This window comes from Chrysoperla carnea, chromosome 5, assembly GCF_905475395.1.
Source record: "Chrysoperla carnea chromosome 5, inChrCarn1.1, whole genome shotgun sequence".
Lineage (NCBI taxonomy): Eukaryota > Metazoa > Arthropoda > Insecta > Neuroptera > Chrysopidae > Chrysoperla > Chrysoperla carnea.
Genome location: NC_058341.1, coordinates 17,151,050 through 17,169,070, shown reverse-complemented (window position 1 = coordinate 17,169,070; position 18,021 = coordinate 17,151,050). Strand labels below are relative to the sequence as shown.

The following is an 18,021-nucleotide window of genomic DNA, read 5'->3' as shown; positions in this document are numbered from 1 at the left end:
TCCCAATGGCCATACAGTCTTTTAGCGCTAAATGCAATGCCTAACTTATTGTTGGTTTTTGGTTCACCATCAAGCATTAATTAATAAGCAACACTAATTTCTACGCCAGTTAAACAATTATGGGGGCTATAATAATCTACTTGGGGCTACTTGTTGAATATTTTTCTGGCAACCCTGGATACAGTATTTACACTTGAACTACAGAAGTACAAATTTCTACGATACAATATCAAAGTTATCAGATTACGAATAGTTCAATAAGTGATCTTACGATAGTATTCAATCAATTTTAGCTTGTTGATACTATGATATCAAAGCACGATATAGTACCTGAGGATCATTTGTACCTTAGATAATTTTTAGGGATCCATACCCGCAGGATAACCAACGGGATTCTATAACCAAGACTAATTTACAATCATTTCTTATTAAAAATGGTCTACATACTATAAAACACAGATCAAAAGCGATTTTAGGCATCTGCTTTAATGTTTATATCTTGTATAATGGTACGGAACGCTTCGTAAATGAGCCCCACTCTTGGCCGGTTCTGTTATTAGTTTCTTGAAGAAGATTTTATGGAACTTATGGAACACCAACTATACATACGAAGAGAAAGTTTCTTACCAGAAGACAAGCAATGGCGAGAATGATTGTCCATGTGTATTTATTTTGAAGTAAAATAGAAATACAATTTTATAGTGATTCAAAGTAACAGTTGATTATTGTGTTATGTGTTTTAAATCACATTCTACCTATTATGCATATATAATTCGGATATAATTCAAAATAACAGGACCATAACATAGTAACTACCCCCATCCAAGTTATCCATCTACGACCATATATTATTGAAATTTGGTACACCATCTGGCGATGATGCCCATACATATACACAACAGCAAAAAAAAAATCTAAAACAAATTTAATTTAGTTATACCTACCATGGTCCAGGTTTGGGTGCCTGGTGCTAGTTGGTTGTATATTATGTAGGTCACATAACAGGATAATTAATTAATATACAAAATATTTTAGTTTGGATTACACAAAAAATAAAGGATTACATAGCATTTTTTTTTGTTGGTTACTAGAAATACATCATATAAAATATTTTTTGCATATCAGAATGTTTTATATAGGGTGGCACAAATTTCTCTGTTGAAAGAGATGTGCGCCAAAGAAATAGCTATATTATCAGCAAAAAAGTAAATCAAGGTAGTTTTGATAGCGATAGATCTAGAAATGCCAGACAATTTGTAGATTCTGGAAAAATGTAGGAATTTAAGTATCAGTTAGGGAAAATTATTTAAAAAATTCTCTGACCCTGAAACCTGCTGGACTTCAGAATATTTGGTTCAGAAACCTTGGATCAATCAATCCTCGATTATATGTCGACGGAGAAGCTGTGAGCTTTCTGCGAGGAATATGAGCTCGGCAGATTTCTATAGTTTCATCTGCTTAAAATAGTATCTCGTGTTCTCGCCGTAGGTGCTAGAGACCCATTTGCGGAATCCTTTTTATATTTTTATTATTATTATTAAATTGTTCAATTGGATAATTTTTCGTGTGAGAATCGATGCATTAAAATCTACATGACCTGCAAAAATGCTCAACCAGCAATATATCGGGCCCAGGGTGAATCGGCCTGGAAAACTTAAAAGTGTCAGAGAGTTTTGGAATTCCTGAAAAAAAAACCATTTTTGTGCCGATGAGAATATATCAGGGAGAATAATAAAAATAAAAGTGTACAACAATAAGTTAATGATGAATTATTAATTTAATTATTATTAATTACTTTAATTAATTTACATTAGAGTTTTATAATTTATGTAATTTTTAACTATTATTTTGACTACAAATGAAAAAGTACATTGGAAGCTTTTTAAGTTTATAATTTAATTAAGCCTTTAAAGCTTATAGACAAAATAATTAAAGATAATAATTTAAATACTGACAGTTACATTAGAAAGGTCTCCTCACTCAATTTTCTTTCTACTTAATTCATATTCATTGTGAATTTTACTTTGAGGACATTCGTACACAACTTATTTTGGAAATTATGCATATTTATTTCGAAATCAACCTACCATCTGTTGTTTCCTAAGCTAAACTATTCTAGAAGATTTCAATTTCGATTTTCCTAAACTGATTTATCTCGTAAGGCTTTTATCGTTTTGTAAAGTTTAGGTTATTTGTAATGAATCTCTCACAAAGCTTCACTTGCTTTTTGACTGAATCTCTTACAAGCTTCAAATTGTGAAATTCGTCTCTTTTCAACACGGAATTTAAGGCGCGAAAGACACAGTTGCGACACTCATTTTGTTACATACATTATTTTTAAATTAAATAATGTAAAAAGAAATTTGAGTGAATTTATTTTAGATAATTTTATTTTTTGAGATTCATGAGTAAATAATTATTCTACGTTTTGAGTTTATTGAACTGTTGTGCTTAAGTTATTTCAGTTTCATTGAAAACTTAAAAAATTATTAATTTGGAATATAATTAAAACTCGAAGTTAATAAAATAAAAAAGATTAATGAAATATTTTAAATCCATTCGCATGCCATCTTTCGTGTGCTGTGCGTAAACCTCTGGAGTATTCTGATTTTAAATAATATTATTTCTAATTTTTAATAATATTTTTTTTTTTTTTAATTGAAATATTTTCAAATTCCATGAAGTTTTTTGGCTGAATTACGATAAACTTGCATATGAAAATGGAAAACTCGCCATAATACTCCAATTTTGTTAAAAAACTTAGTTCGTTTACAAAATTAAAAACTATAACAGTTGAAAGAAAATGTAATAAATACCTGACAACAATGGGGATTGTGCAGACGACTCGGTATAGCTTGGCTGATAGTAAACCAGGGGTCATGGGCTCAATCCCCATTGAATATACTTTCTATCATATCGATGATGTCAAAAATGGTAATCAGGAAAAATTAAGAAGTTTGGATTTTATGTTTTTTGAATTTTTACTACATTAGTTTTTTATTCAAATCACAAACATATTTTATATCATTATTACGGTTTTATCGCTATCTGATTTTTGGTAGTTCACCAAGTAAATTTCAAACATTTGTTGTCATTGATTTTAGAATATATATAGAGTAAAGAAAAACACAAAAATTCAATTCATTCAGACCAATCATCAAATACAGCCGTTTACAGCATTAATATTAAATTAATGATGTATATAACAACACTTTAATAGGGCGATTTCAAGCGTCTATGAGTCCGGACACGAACTGTACCTCAGTTCGTATCCAGGCAAAGTTTGCATTTTATTTTATTTTATTTTTTAATAATTTGAAAAGATAAAGTAATTCAAAATATTTGTTGTCTATTTTTGAAATACAATTTTATCTATCCTTTTATAAAAGAGCGTCCCCCTAATTTTGGTGCGGCTGCGAAGAGCTTTATTTCTCATTCGGATACGAACAGAGGTACCATTCATTTAATACTAATGCTTTAATCGAGTTTATTAGAAGATTGGTTTATAGTACTGCACAAGTGAAATAATGATTATTGCAAAGCGAATTATTTTCTAAATGTTGAATTTCAATACATATATTTTACAGTAAAGGGTGGCCACATTCTTGGAAATATCAGAGAAGACATATTTTTGTAATAGCTAGAAAAAGCATTGCGGTCATTGTTTCAATCGTTGAAGAACAACTTTAAATTTCTTAAAAGAATTTAACCTAATTTTAAGAATTAATCTAAGATTTCAGATAATTACATTATTTGTATTGTGTTTTGGCGATTCAAATGTGAAAACCGTTCCATATTGGAACTCGGTACTCCCAATCGGAGGAAATGTACGTCTTGGCGAAAATGGAACCTACGACCTTCTACATTCTAAGCCACCAGGTGTTTTAATGATTACATCTGTACATCTCTTCGTCTCTTTACATCATTTACCTTTTCTGTGCTTGAGGTTAGAAGGATGACGAATTTTATTAAATATTTGCAAATCTTTAGATTTTTCTAAATTAAACAAACAGTACTAAAATGGTACGTCGAGACTCGTGGCCACCATGATATAACTAGTTAAGTTTTTTCAAAAATTTATGATAAACTTTGAGAAACAAATAACATAATTATACTATTTAACAAATTTAAGTATTGCCCATAAAATTTCTTCATATTAGTGTTTCTTTTTAATGAGAATTTTTTGTTGCCATATGCCCACATTTTAAACATATTGCAGCAGCTACCTCAGTCTTTTCGTTATTAGATTTTTCAGTATTTACAACTGCTTTCTTCTTCGAATGATTATTTGAGCTACCAACTGATTTTGAACGATACTGACGCGGCTGAGGTGGAGCTAGGAAATCATCTAATTGTGAATGATGACTTTCTAAAACAAAATTTAACTAAATTAAATCGAAAGTTCCCGATAGTTAATTCAGCAAATACTAACTAGTCTCTTCATTTGACTGTGACGGAGATTCATCAACATCTTCAATTGTCAATGGCAAAACTCCACTTGGTGATGGGGCTGATGTCGGACGTGCCGTTACATTTGAAATTATTCCATAAACTAAATCCATTCGAGAATCCAACGAGTATTGTTTACCAGTCATTAAAATTCCACGAATTCTTCGACGCATTGCTATAACACAGGAAAACATTGCTGGCGTATTTAGAGGAAAAGTTGTAAAATCAACAAAACACAAATGTTTATCAATCCTATAATCTCTGCTTGTCGAAAAAATAACAATTTTACATACAAATCGCCAATCTTAGAAATCAACATCAAAACGAACATTATTAAAAAAGAAAGGTAAAAGTTTTACGAAATATTACTTAATACATACCAGGACTATCTTGTATAACTGATGATGATAAACATTTTCTAAAGATCTGACCCATTTCTTCAACAATATCCTCGTGATCGTATATAGCGGCGAAACTTCCATTGACAACTTTTGGCGACATTGGGGAGTTCGCCAATAGTAAACTTGATCCGAAGTTTTCGTTTCGTGCTCGTATATCTAAAAATAATATTCCATGATTTAAATTCTTGCATTAGTTAACCAATACATACAGTAGAGTCTTGATAATCGTAACTCAATAAAAACACGCGGGGACTCTATTGTAAAACTAACCTTTAAGCATAACTTTTTCTCTATCTCCATTTTCCATTTGCCTTCTTCCAAGACATGTAAGTTTATTGGCTTCTTCCAAAACTTCCGTGGCAATAAATTGGATTTCTTTCCAGTCTCTGATTATATCTTCGTTTGTGGTATTTGTTGAAGTTACAGTAAATCGAATTACATAACGACCAGAAATGCAAGCAGGTATACAATGGACGTGTCCACGAGCATTCATGCGTTTTAATAAACGTTCAGTTAAACGTGAATCACCCACCAAACAAAAAACAACCATTCCTAAATGGCGCGGAGCTGTTATTTCAAAACGTTTATCAGCTGATAACAATGCTTCAAATTTCTGTGCCAAGCGTACATTCTTTAACAAACAAACCCAAAAGATTAGAATAAACAGAAGCGAAATGTAGATGTCTATGCTCTCAGCTTAAATGATTACGGTATTTTACAAATTTTCTGCCTTAAAATACTTTCACTCAATATAGTTTCGACCATGAGCCCATTTTGAAGTGTAAAAGTGACTACTCAATACTCGATTTGTACATCGCCTGATCGTCTTACTAGCTGCATGAGCATACACATATCCAAAATATTTCGAAAAACATTACCTCTCGAATGTGTTTTTGTAAGCCCATTATTCCAAAATTCCGCATAACAAACCATAATTTTAATGCACGAAATCTTCGACTTAATGGTATTTGCCAATGCTGTAAAAATGGGTAGCAAAATTTTGAAAAATTCTGGTTAATGTTTATATCAAGTGAAATCTTACCATATAATCAATAACTCCTGTTTTGTCATGTTTCAAATAGAAAGGGTCTACCACAAATGTCTCATGTAATGCGCCACTATCTTTCACCCTGAAAAAAATATTTTTAAGAAACACGACATAATCCAATAAATAATTAAATTTGTTTATCCCCGAAAACGTGTCCAAAGTTGACACAGAAGAATTTCGGCTTAATACAGCGGCGTTAGGTAACTTTAGGAAGTTTCAGTTTTTCCAGATGAATGTAGTAATATCCAGAATAGATTAAATAGTATGAATTTTCGCAAAATCCTTCATTATTTGAGGGAAAGTAAAGCTTATCCCAACTTCACATGTCGTATTCAGCCTAAATTCTTCCATCAACCTATCTTTCTTTGGAGTAACAGTTTTAGGAAACATATTTACTTACCACATAGCCGTACAATCAAAATGCACCATAAGCCATTTGGATGGATTAAAACCGAATGAGTCAGCGTGTTCTATACCTTTTAGCCAATGACGATATTCGGGGCAGATAAATGCTGATCCCGCATAAGCTGCATCCACATGCAACCAAACATTGTATTCTTTACATACTGGTCCAATTTCTGACAAACAATCAAAAGAACATGCGCCAGTTGTACCCAAAGTAGCGCATACCTTAAAAAGAAGTAAGAAGAGAAATTGTTGAATCTTTGTTGAAAAATTGTTGAAAGCTTTCTAAAATCTAACACGAACTTACTTCAAAAACAACGTAGACAAAACATTTAACACGCGAGGGTAACAGCAGAATATTAAAGAAAGATATGTCGAACTATGTTAAAGCTTGGAAAAATGTTAAAACTATGTTAAAGCTTATACACAAAGTATTATAAAATTCTAGAATTTATCAGTAAAAAAATTTCATAGTTTATAATTCAATAGTTGAATTATTTTCCTATCGAGAAAAGTTCGAACTCTTCAAGATTATTTTTAAATTAACTTTTACATGTAATAAATAAAAACAAATTAGCAAACTCATTGATTAAATGTTTACTATATAAAAGTTAATATTCTATTAATTGTATCCATTGGGAATTGAGAGCCGTCGCAGCTTCAGCTCCATTCAATGCAAAAAGCTTTACTTAAGGCGATTATATGTAGAAAAATGTCTGTCAGTGAGCCAAATAGTCAGTGTCTTCTTGATTGGTCTTATTATTCACTGAAAAATCTTATTTATTTGAAAACTCTTATATCAATATAAACACAATAATTCAGTGGGTGGAATTTTCTTTTTAATTTAGAATTCCGTACCAAAGAAATGAACAATATAGTATACAGAATGTTTTCTTAAGTTGATATATGCTTGAAACTCGAATAATAACTTCTATCCATAAAAAAGCTTCAAGCGAAAAATGTTGGGTGTGTAGGTCCACATCCTACACAGACATTAAACTTGACCTAGGTTTTCAAGCTCAATAAAAAGCTCACTCTACTCCTAGTCTAAGTAGAAAAACGGTTAAAGGTGATTTCGCATTTACTCTACTTTAATGAAAAAGAAACTTACCCAAAAAGGGATTAATCCGTTTTTGATATCTTCATCCATAGTCTCACGTAATTTCTCACCACGCATACTTAATTCCTCTGAGGGTACAAAACGCATTTTGACAAAACTTATTAGTCCAGCTTTCTCAATTGAAGAATGAGCCTGATCACTGCAATATGCTACGAGTCGTGAGTAAATATTATATACGTCTACATCTTTATTCAATTGCTTATGTTTATCTATAGCTCGATTACGAGCAGCTAATAGACACGTTAATGTACATTCGCTCATTGTAGTCTGCAAAATAATGGAAAATTAAATTTGGAAAATTGATGTAATGAATGATCCTAGAAGACTTTAAACCTTGAAGATACATAAATGGGTTTCAAACCAGCATGCAATCTCAATTTTACTTAACGCAGTTATAAGTTTTTAAGTTTATCTTACCATGATAATTCCACCACTTAAAGAATTTGGCTTATGTAAAAAATCATCCGGTAATCCAATTCCTTTCCCTAACCAATTCATAACCATAGCCTCTAATTCAGTGCAAGCGGGACTTGATACCTTTCAAACAAAAAGAACGATATTTTTTCCAAAAATTGTTATTTCCAAATTCACACAAACTTACCCAAGTAAAACCCAAACAATTAATCCCATCCGCTAACATATCACCCAACAATGATGGATACGAATTCAAAGCAGGAAAGTATGCATGCATTCGTGGACTTTGCCAGTGTACCATACCTGGCATTATAACCCGTTCAATATCCGCAAATATCTTAGGCCATGGTTCACCATCCAATGGGGCACTATCTGGTATCAATTTACTCAGATAGCCTGGTTTCACTGATGGGAAAACATCACGATCTCGAATATTTTCTAAATAATCAGCAATGTAGTCCACCATTTCTTTTCCTTTTTTATTTGTAAAATAAAATAAACCAATTGAGAAGATTTTCCAATTTAAAATTGTAAGAAAACGAGACAAAAAAAATACTGCGAATACATAAAGCATCATTTACACTACATAACAATATTGTCGAAGTTAATTTAATGTGTTTTATTACATGTATAAATATCCGATACACACATTCTTTCTCCATCGGACCCCGCATTGGAAATAATTCTATTTGAAACTATATATAGGAGAGAGTATAGTGCCTGGAATCAAAACTGTCATTTTTGTGATTTCCAAAACTTTTTTTCAAATATATAATTTGAAGGCACTTTCTTCAACAAATAGCCTTTACAGTTCCCCTTCGGGAACACCATCATGAAAATCATGTGTCGAAGAAAGCAAGACTTAAATTTTTCCCACTTGTACTACGTGTAGTCGTGGTAAATTATAACCAAGGAAAATATAATTGAAAAATTTTGCGCTTATCTATTACAATTGACCATGGGTACCGTACTTGTTTTAATCTGAGGTAAATGACGGTGCATCTATCCTAACTTTAACACAAAACACTATAGTCAATTAAATAAAAACTTTTTACTTTAAAATACTATAAAATTTGATTTCCATTTTACTTGAAACAATTACTCGTGGATAGTAATGCTTCGGGTTGCCTTCTGACAAATAAACTTTGTCGTCAAATAAGTTGTTGTCTCATATATAGCAATGTCTTTCAAATGATCCGAGGTACAACACTCTCCCCTATATATATTTTCGAAATGAGATAAATGATAGACTACAATATAGAAAATACATAGAAATTTCTATTTGCTATTAAATGAATATATTTTATTTGATTGGTTTAAATCTTTATATCTTTATGTTTTTAGTTTACACAATCTGTTGTGCTTGTGTAAAACTAATAAAGTCACAATAATATAAAACTGTTTTATTTTCTTAGTTTATTAAAATATTGTGTTTTCTAGAAAATGTAAAATAAATTTCCTCTTACATTTTCTGTAAAAGATTTCTGTTTTTTTATTGCCATAAAGAAAATTTCTTGTTAAAGTAATGCAGGGAAGGCGTCTGAAACATTATATCTTAATATAGAATTTGTCGTTTTAAAAACTATCTTTTTTCTTCCGAAATAAATTATCTTTTTTAAGAAATTACAGTTTATATTACAATTTATATTTTTTCAACATAAAATGCTATGATCATTTTAACATTGGTATAGGCAACATTATTAACCTTTGTTTATTAAAAGTTGCCTATATAATAATTTATTAGATGAAAAAACTCCTCTACATATACAAATTTTATAAAGCTTGATGAGAGTTTTATTGGAATTTTTATTTGTGGCTGAAATAAGTAATTCATATTTATAATATTTTTTCCTATCTTTTCTGTTATTTGTCTTAAAAAAGCCAAGCGAATGAGACATTTTACTTAAATTCTGAAACGAGCAATGTAAAGTTGTTTTATTTTTCTATTAAAGCAATAAAACATAATTCTACAACACTGTTTGAATTTGGCTACGGAACCCTAACACAAGCAAATTTTAATATGAATAAAAAAATTAATTATTTTACTTACCATGAATTCTATATTCTTTGGTATCCATCCTCCTAATGTTAAACAGAATAAAAATTTATTATTTTTATTGTTCCATAATGTATAATCTTTATATTATCTAATTTCAAAAGTTTTGGTATTGGCAGAAGTACTTATTTGATTTTGGATTATTTTTCATACTTTGGAGTGTAGTTTTTATAACGATTTTTGAGTTTTTCTCGAAATAAAATAATTTTAATCAATTAAAATATCTTATTTAGAATATTGATGAGACATAACTTTATTTAATACGGCTTCTATTCATGTGAAAGTTTACATAAAGAATTCTATCTACATTGTTTTAGCATTATAGCCTGTTATTGCTACGTGCGTTCATCACTGATCACTGAAAAACTACTTGAGTTAACAAGATAGTTTTATTTCTTTAAAATAATAATCAATAATCCTTAATTTTATCAAATTTTAGCCACCAAAAGTCTCTGATATTGAAATTAAAAATTTTATTTAGATATATTGCTTATACACATCCTAACATAAAAGTCTGTTTTGTATACGTACAAGTACCTCAATACTTAAATTCACAATTCTTTGCTGTATAAATCCGGCAAAAATATATTATATGTGTATAATAGTAATCTCAAATTTGCTTCATCCTGTTCTCCTAATAAAAATACACAAAATTTTATGTTTTATTTGAGTCAAACACAAAAGACGATAGATATATTATATTTTAATAAATTTTAACTAGGCAACTTGTTTTACACATTTGAAAATACTTTGCATAACCAATTCCTAGAACCAACTTTTTTATTAATAATCTAAGTCATTAGCGACCGCCAACTTATTTGTGTTTTTAATTTGAAATAGTATTATTAATTTTATCGATTATTGTTTCAATAACTGTAACATATTGAAACTAAAATAATTAGTAGTTTTGAATTTAAATAACGTTTTAATACATATGTATATAATAGATTAATACATTAAACTGGTGTTGATTCGATTTCGAAGCCATACGATTGTTTTCTTTCTTTTTTATAAATTTAAACAAAGCATTTTATTTCTATATTACTAATATTTAATTTATTTTAAAATAAACTTGACATCAAAATACACTCACTCACATCAATATATATAATTAGTCCTTAAAACATTTGGACCGAAAGCTCATAATAAAACCAAATTTCTATGTTTCTTTTCTTCTACAACTGACCATTTCAAGGATTCATATAATAAATAAAAATGTTTTATCCACAGTAAGAGAAAAGTTATTATATTAGTATTCTAACAAGTAAATATTTCTTGAGTCAATGATCTCAATATTTAATTCAAGAAAGTAGGTATTTGACTGTTTAAAAATTAAAGTATAAGACACCTTTTTGGTTTATCAAGAAGCTAGTATTCTGATGTAATCTTTCGTTAAAATTTGGAAATGTACGAGAATAGATGACAAAATTTGAAATAAAAATGAAAATTAATTGATAAACATGTAAGATATAAGCAATTTAATAATTTTATCTACCTTTTCCTTGCAAAACACCTTTTGATATGTTGTCTCTATGACAGTCGCAAGATATGACTCTTTCTATTTGTACATTTAAATCTTTTATATTTTCGAAGTTTATGATGCTAACCAAGTATTGATTTCACACGATCTTTTGGCTCGATAATGAACGTCGATTGATTGATTGACAATAAAAAATAATAAAAATTACTCTTTATTATGAGCTCATGGTCTAATTTCAAATTCATCTAATTTAGTATAATTGTATAATAAAAGTTGTCCATTCTAATGCATTATTATGCTGTTATCATCAAACTTTTCAAATCCTATGTTAACTTTTAATTATAGTTATTCATTCGTTAAGCCTGTCAGTATTAAATATTAGATTTTCGGTTTTTGAAATTAAATTACTGGTATAGTTTTCTGATCTTGATGATTTTCGGGTACCTCATAGATGTTGTCATTCTAATAGTGGCTGAACCTTTTAATAAGAGTGGATTTTTCGCTACAACTTAATTGAAGTTGAAAAAATAATGATTTCTAGAGGATCGTTCACTAGATCAAGGTATCATGGTATTAAAATTTATTTTTAATACCATGAAAAACTGATGGTGACTGTACGTTTTCGAGATATTCGAGATTCATTATCGTTTTAAATGTTATGACATTTACAAACTAAAAAAAAATTGAAAATACGCGACTTTACGTATTTTTCAAAGCCACGCTATACCAACTGTAATTTCGTGTAAAAGTAAAATACTGACTCTATTTTACTAGCCTTCAAATTCCTTCTCAAAGTTGCCAAAAGTTGTAAGACAAGAGCTGTTAGTCTTTCATTAATAATAAGAAAGTATTGTATCTATATGTGAGAAAAAATGGTGGAAGCGATGGGAAGTCATGAAAGTTTATGGTATATTTTCTCGTTCTTATTGAAAATCTCTTGTTGACTTATTGTGAAAAGCCTCAAAATGTTTCAGAATGGCTTAGAATATTCACTATCTGTGAAGTATTTCACAGTAAGTGATTTTTTGAATGAAATCGAAATTTTCTATAATTTTATTTTTATTTATTTACTATTTTATTTCATTTTGATAAGCTCTAGAAAATGATTATTTTGCCGAGTATTACAGCCAAGCTATTTTATAAGAGCTAAAAATGGAAGGTTTTTTGCCTGCGACAATTTTTATAGATGAAAATCAACGTAAATTGCAATATATTAATTACATTCTCGAAATATTTGGCAATGAAAATTTATCATTCAAAATTATCAGTATTATCCTACAATGACACTACAAAGTATTATCCAGCTAATTTGACTAAAAGCCATGTAATACTCTGATTATATTACTAATTTCTACGAACTTGAATTATATTCTGTTAAAACAGACACAAAGCCAACTTGTATATAAATACCTATAAATCCAAATTTATTATTTATTACATAAATAATTTTTTATAAATTTAAACCCGAAAAGTGCCATAGACCATTTTAAATAGAAAAAAAAGTACTTAAAAAAAAAAACAGTTAAATTATTATCCAAAAAAATGAAATTCAATTAAAAACTTAGCAGAAACTTAAAACGACAAAAATTTAGAATTTTCAATACAAATTACAGAACTAATACGATTGGTAGATGATTGGTCCATTTGCTAGTTTACCAGCCCGAAATAAATTTTTTAATTAGCAGCTAACGACTTTTACCTCTTTTAGGGATTTGTTTTTGTGGTACAACTAAAATTTGATTGACTCGATTTGATTTGACGACGGATTTCGTTAGTAGATATACATCGAAATAATACAATAATACCGCAAAGGTTTTGAAAATTTTGCTTTCAGGAAATTGAATTCATTGCTGTTAAATAGTTTGAATATCTTGACTTGAATTTTAAAACTTCACTACCAAAATTGTAAAATATTAAAAAAATTTTCAATCTTATATATAACTGTATTCTTTTTTGCCTGTCCACACGAGGTTTTCCTTATTCCTATATCAAATTCCATGATTTACCCCTCATTTTAGAGCTTATTGCACTGGCTAATAACGAAAAATAGACTCACGGTCTACAAATGTATCGCTTAGGAAAAAAAGGCTAGCGAAATAATATAATGATTTAATTTTTTTCATTGATGTAATTTGTATATCACAACTGTAATAAAATTGCCTATAAATAAAAATAATGTAAATTACTCACTTATACATGATTTCTCTATCTAGCTTGTTTTTAGCCACGCACTGCGGAATTTGAAGTGATTTTTATTATTATTTGTGTTTTTGTAAACTAAGAATTCTGCGAAAAAAGTACAGTAGGGAAAGGTGGAACACAGCGAAACTTTTAATTGTATAGCCTTTTTTTTTTGCTAAGTTGTAAAGATATTGTTTTATAGAAATCGTTCGAATTTTTAATAATTAATTAACGACCACTAATTTTCTCTTATCTTATCTGTTAAATATTTTAATTGGAACTACTTAACATTATTATAAACATTCTCAAAATTTTATATTAAAGATTTTTTTTTAAATCTGTATCGCTACAACAACCTCAAAGAAAAATGCTTTTAATATTATACCTACCAGAAGCCTACCTATTATATTGATATTGATGAGTATTTTACGAATTTTTCATTTATCTTTAAAAGAATTAGAGAGAAAATTCTAAAGCATTTCTTCGAAAAGGGAAGAACCTTGACTTGACAACAGAGATATTCTAAAGAAATATTTTTGGGAAAACGAAAAATTTTGACTTACCTGAATTAATATGGAAATAGAAAACTAAACTTTAAAGTATTACTTTAGGTTATTTACGGATAGGTCCGGTTATAAACACACAAATGGTACGCAACAAGTTCTACCGTTTGATTTTTAAATGTTTATCACAGCGTGTATTCGAATAAAGTAATGTTCTTTGAATCGAATGTTGTTAATATACATTGTAATTTATTGTATAAACACTTATTCCTTTTACATACGCATGTACTGTGGAAAAATTATTTCCACCAATCAAATCATTTTCTTTAGCTACTATAATTTTCCGAGAGGATCAAACTTTGATTTTTTTGTTGATGTTAAGTTGTTAAAATTCAAAATTTTAACACTACTTTTCAGCCAAGTGAAACGTATTAAAACTAAATGAAAGAATAATAATAGCTTAAGCAAAGTTCTCAGAAAATTATGATCAAGGTGACATTTAATGCGTAATTGCATGTAGAATTGTTTTGAAAAATTCCGTCCGTCGTTCCGTCATTGTTTTGAAAAAAAACGTTCCACAGCAAAAAATTTTTTGTAAATACCTCAAAAACTTGTACAGATATGGAAAATCGGAAACAATATTTTTTAGGAGCACAAAATTTCCTAAAAAATTCCTACCCCTGAAACTCTACCACCATCATTTAGTATTTTAATTTAGAGGTGAATATAGGACTAAAACTAAACTATAGGACTAATAGGACTAAATACTAGTAAAACAATAACTAATTTTTTAAAACTAATATGAATATTAAAAAGCAAATAAAATTCCAATGCCACTTTGGTCATAACTTTCTAAGAGGGCGAACTGGAATTCTTAAAAAGTCATATATTTGAACTAAACTAATGTTATTGTAGTTAGCTTAATACTCTCTGTAGTTCTATCCTTGTTTGAGTTATTAAAACCAGGTCATCAGCATATAAAAAAAAAGCACACCAATGTCTCTACCCTCTTCAAAAAATTTCTGGATTATCGCAGGATATAAGAAAATCATCGTCAAAAGTCGAAAGGTCTTTATCAGTAGCGAAGTAGGAGAGTGAAGTATTTTATTCGTAATAAATAAAATGAAATAATTTATATATATAAATATTTTAAATAAAAAACCAATTTTAATAAATTAGAATCATTAATTGTTTCTTATTCCCATAGGATCAAAGAAATGTTTATGAGGATGTCATCGAAGAAAAATGGTGTTTACATTTAACAATAATTATGAATAAAAATCTAAACATAATATGCAATTTTCATAATTAAAAGATAAATATTGTAAAAAGATGCTATTACACTGTAATAAAACCATCCTTTTTTTTACCCGACTGCACGTCTAAAAATCTTGGCCAACTCAAATTTTCCCAATAATGAATCCTGACTGTTAGAGAGTCGCTGTATATAAACCACTGGGTTTTTTTTTTCTTTCAGTTTAAAATTCTTTGGTTATCAAATAGGTGAAGATTATAATATAAAAAAAAAATTTCAATTACATTAATTAAAAATAGCCATGAAATCTTTTCGATAGGCAAACTATCATAAACGTGTTTATAAACAAATAAAAGTAAATAGAATTATTTTACTTATTTTGTATAGCAACCTTTTTGTTGTTGTTATAAATAAATAAAAATCGTTTAAATATTTTAAATTTTGTTTTATTTTTTAAATTTTCTATCCAATTTTTTTTTCAGAACAAAATTATCAATTAATTAAATATTTAGTAAAGGTAAGTATTAAGTTAAGGTAAGTAATTAGGTAAGTATTAATTATACGATTATTAACAACCAGGGTGGCTGTGTGAATATAACACTAGCCTTCGAAACCTAAGTAAACTGGATCGAATCCTGGTGAGACTAAAATTTTTACTTTTAAATTGAATTTTACTTATTTTGTGTAAAAACTTATTTTGTATAATAAGAAAAGAATAATCTCTGTTAATTTATTTTATGAAAATGTACAATATAATTTTTCATGAAAACTTAAAACATTTTTTTTTTTTGTAATAAATAAAATTCGTTATATATATTTTAAATTTTGTTTTATTTTTTAAATTTTCTACCCTATTTTTTCTTTCAAAATGAGTTTTACTTTTTGTTATAATTTAAGAAAGTCGAAAATATGAATATAATTATTTATTAATACGAATAACAGAGCCCTAATGGTATAATGGTTAGCGTATCTGACTTCGAATAAATAGTCCCTTGGTTCGAAACTAGGTGAGGACATATATTAAAAAAAAGTTCATTAAATCTTTTAAGCAAAATCTGATTTTTATTTTCATTTTTTTTCAAATTTCCACCACAGCATGTTTGCCTAGTAAATGATGAAAAAATTAGTTTTTTTTCGTTCAAAAACTTCAATTTTTTTCACATTTCTACTAGGAGAACATCAAGGACGGACGGAATAAGTAGTACCTGATAGCAAGGTAATTGTTGTCACCTCGTAAGTCAGAAAGTTAGTGGTCTGCACACCCGTGTTTGGTGAGTGTGACCTCTAGTGGGCAGACCAATAACTTTCTGCCAAAATAAAATTTTAGACTTTCGGGGTGAAAACACTTACTCACTTTTCTCCTTATCAGGAACTACTAATTCCCACTTATGTTCTCCTAGTACAAATGTTGAAAAAATTGAAAATTTTTTCGAAATTATATTATTTTTTGAATATAAAATTAAACTGACCAATTATTTATATTAGCTGACCAATTATCAGCGAATGCTTCCCGATCGCGCATAGGTGGAGTTTTTTCAATCTTTAATAAAAAATTTTCTGATGCTGACCAATTAATGAGACCAACTGACCTTTTATGACCAATTTCTGACCTTTCAGATGGTATAATTGGTCAATCGAAATTCCGCACATGAGGTGCTAAGATCGCGGAGCTGCTCGTTAAGACACTAAAATTTGAAGTTTTGTAACAAGAGAATATGTTATATACTTACTTTATCCCATTTTGTAATAACATATTCGCCTATTACAAAATATTAAAAAAATCCTTATTTTGCTTGCTTTTTTGTTGCACATGCTAAAATTTATTCTTTTTAATTGAAATTTTATAAGATTTTGTAATAGGAGAACACGTCATTTCACAAAAAAAATTAAGTATGTACTTTCCTGCTTATGTCATAAATCACTCTTCTGTCAGGGGGTGGGAATTAAAATAATATAAAATATACCACGCTCTCTTGGTTCTAAAAACAATTAGCTAAAAAAATTACATTTGGCATAATAACTTTTTTTTTAATTAATAATTAATCAGGACAATGCTAGATACGAACCGAAGTACTCTAAGTGCGAAGGCGACTATGCTAGCCACAACTCCACCTATGACATATTTATATGATCAATAATGTAATATACATACCTTATACTCACCTTTTTTTAAAAAAAAAGTTTTTTTAAACTTAGTATTTATTAAATTTATTTATTTAACTTATCCATTTAATGTATTTCTTCTTACTCACCTTTTTTTCAATAAATGTACCTATACATGAATAATTGTATTAATATTTTGTTAAAAATATAGGATCTGTTTGATATTCCTGAAATCGATGTAAAGGATAAAAGATAAAGGTAGATATAATATTGAATAATAATAATTAAACCAAAAAATTGATAAAAACGATATTTTATTATATATATTTGTACATATTTCACCTACAATAAATATGAATGAATAATGGTTATTTTTAAAAGAAAATGCTACTTAAAATATATCATTATTGCTTTTAATCCAAAGAAAACACGCTAACTACGGAAAAATGCTTTAGTCAAAAGTTGTCAAGGGGGAATAGAAGACATTCGCTACTTCGAACTCTTTTGAACATTGATATTTAGTTTTGAGGTGCCTAAATAAAGACAATTAAAATTAGTCTAAAATTAAAATTTATTCTTTTGTGTCAAAAAAAAAATACAATACAG

At 28.6% G+C, this 18,021-nt stretch overlaps 1 protein-coding gene across 2 annotated transcripts; it reads right to left on the bottom strand.

Moving 5' to 3' along the window:
* Positions 1 to 4,056: 4,056 nt before the first annotated feature.
* Positions 4,057 to 14,156, bottom strand: LOC123299965 (histidine decarboxylase). Of its 2 annotated transcripts, none has more exons than XM_044882399.1 (12): positions 14,118 to 14,156; positions 9,888 to 9,919; positions 8,025 to 8,311; positions 7,841 to 7,960; positions 7,415 to 7,690; positions 6,299 to 6,528; positions 5,893 to 5,980; positions 5,729 to 5,827; positions 5,121 to 5,481; positions 4,830 to 5,006; positions 4,433 to 4,624; positions 4,057 to 4,369 (listed from the first exon to the last, which is right to left on the bottom strand). In XM_044882399.1, the coding sequence occupies exons 2-12, from the start codon at positions 9,913 to 9,915 to the stop codon at positions 4,170 to 4,172; spliced, it is 2,058 nt and encodes a 685-aa protein (XP_044738334.1). In that variant the 5' UTR covers positions 9,916 to 9,919; positions 14,118 to 14,156; the 3' UTR covers positions 4,057 to 4,169. The 2 variants fall into 2 exon arrangements, with proteins under 2 accessions (XP_044738334.1, XP_044738335.1); XM_044882400.1 differs by having other exon boundaries at positions 4,300 to 4,365.
* Positions 14,157 to 18,021: the final 3,865 nt, after the last annotated feature.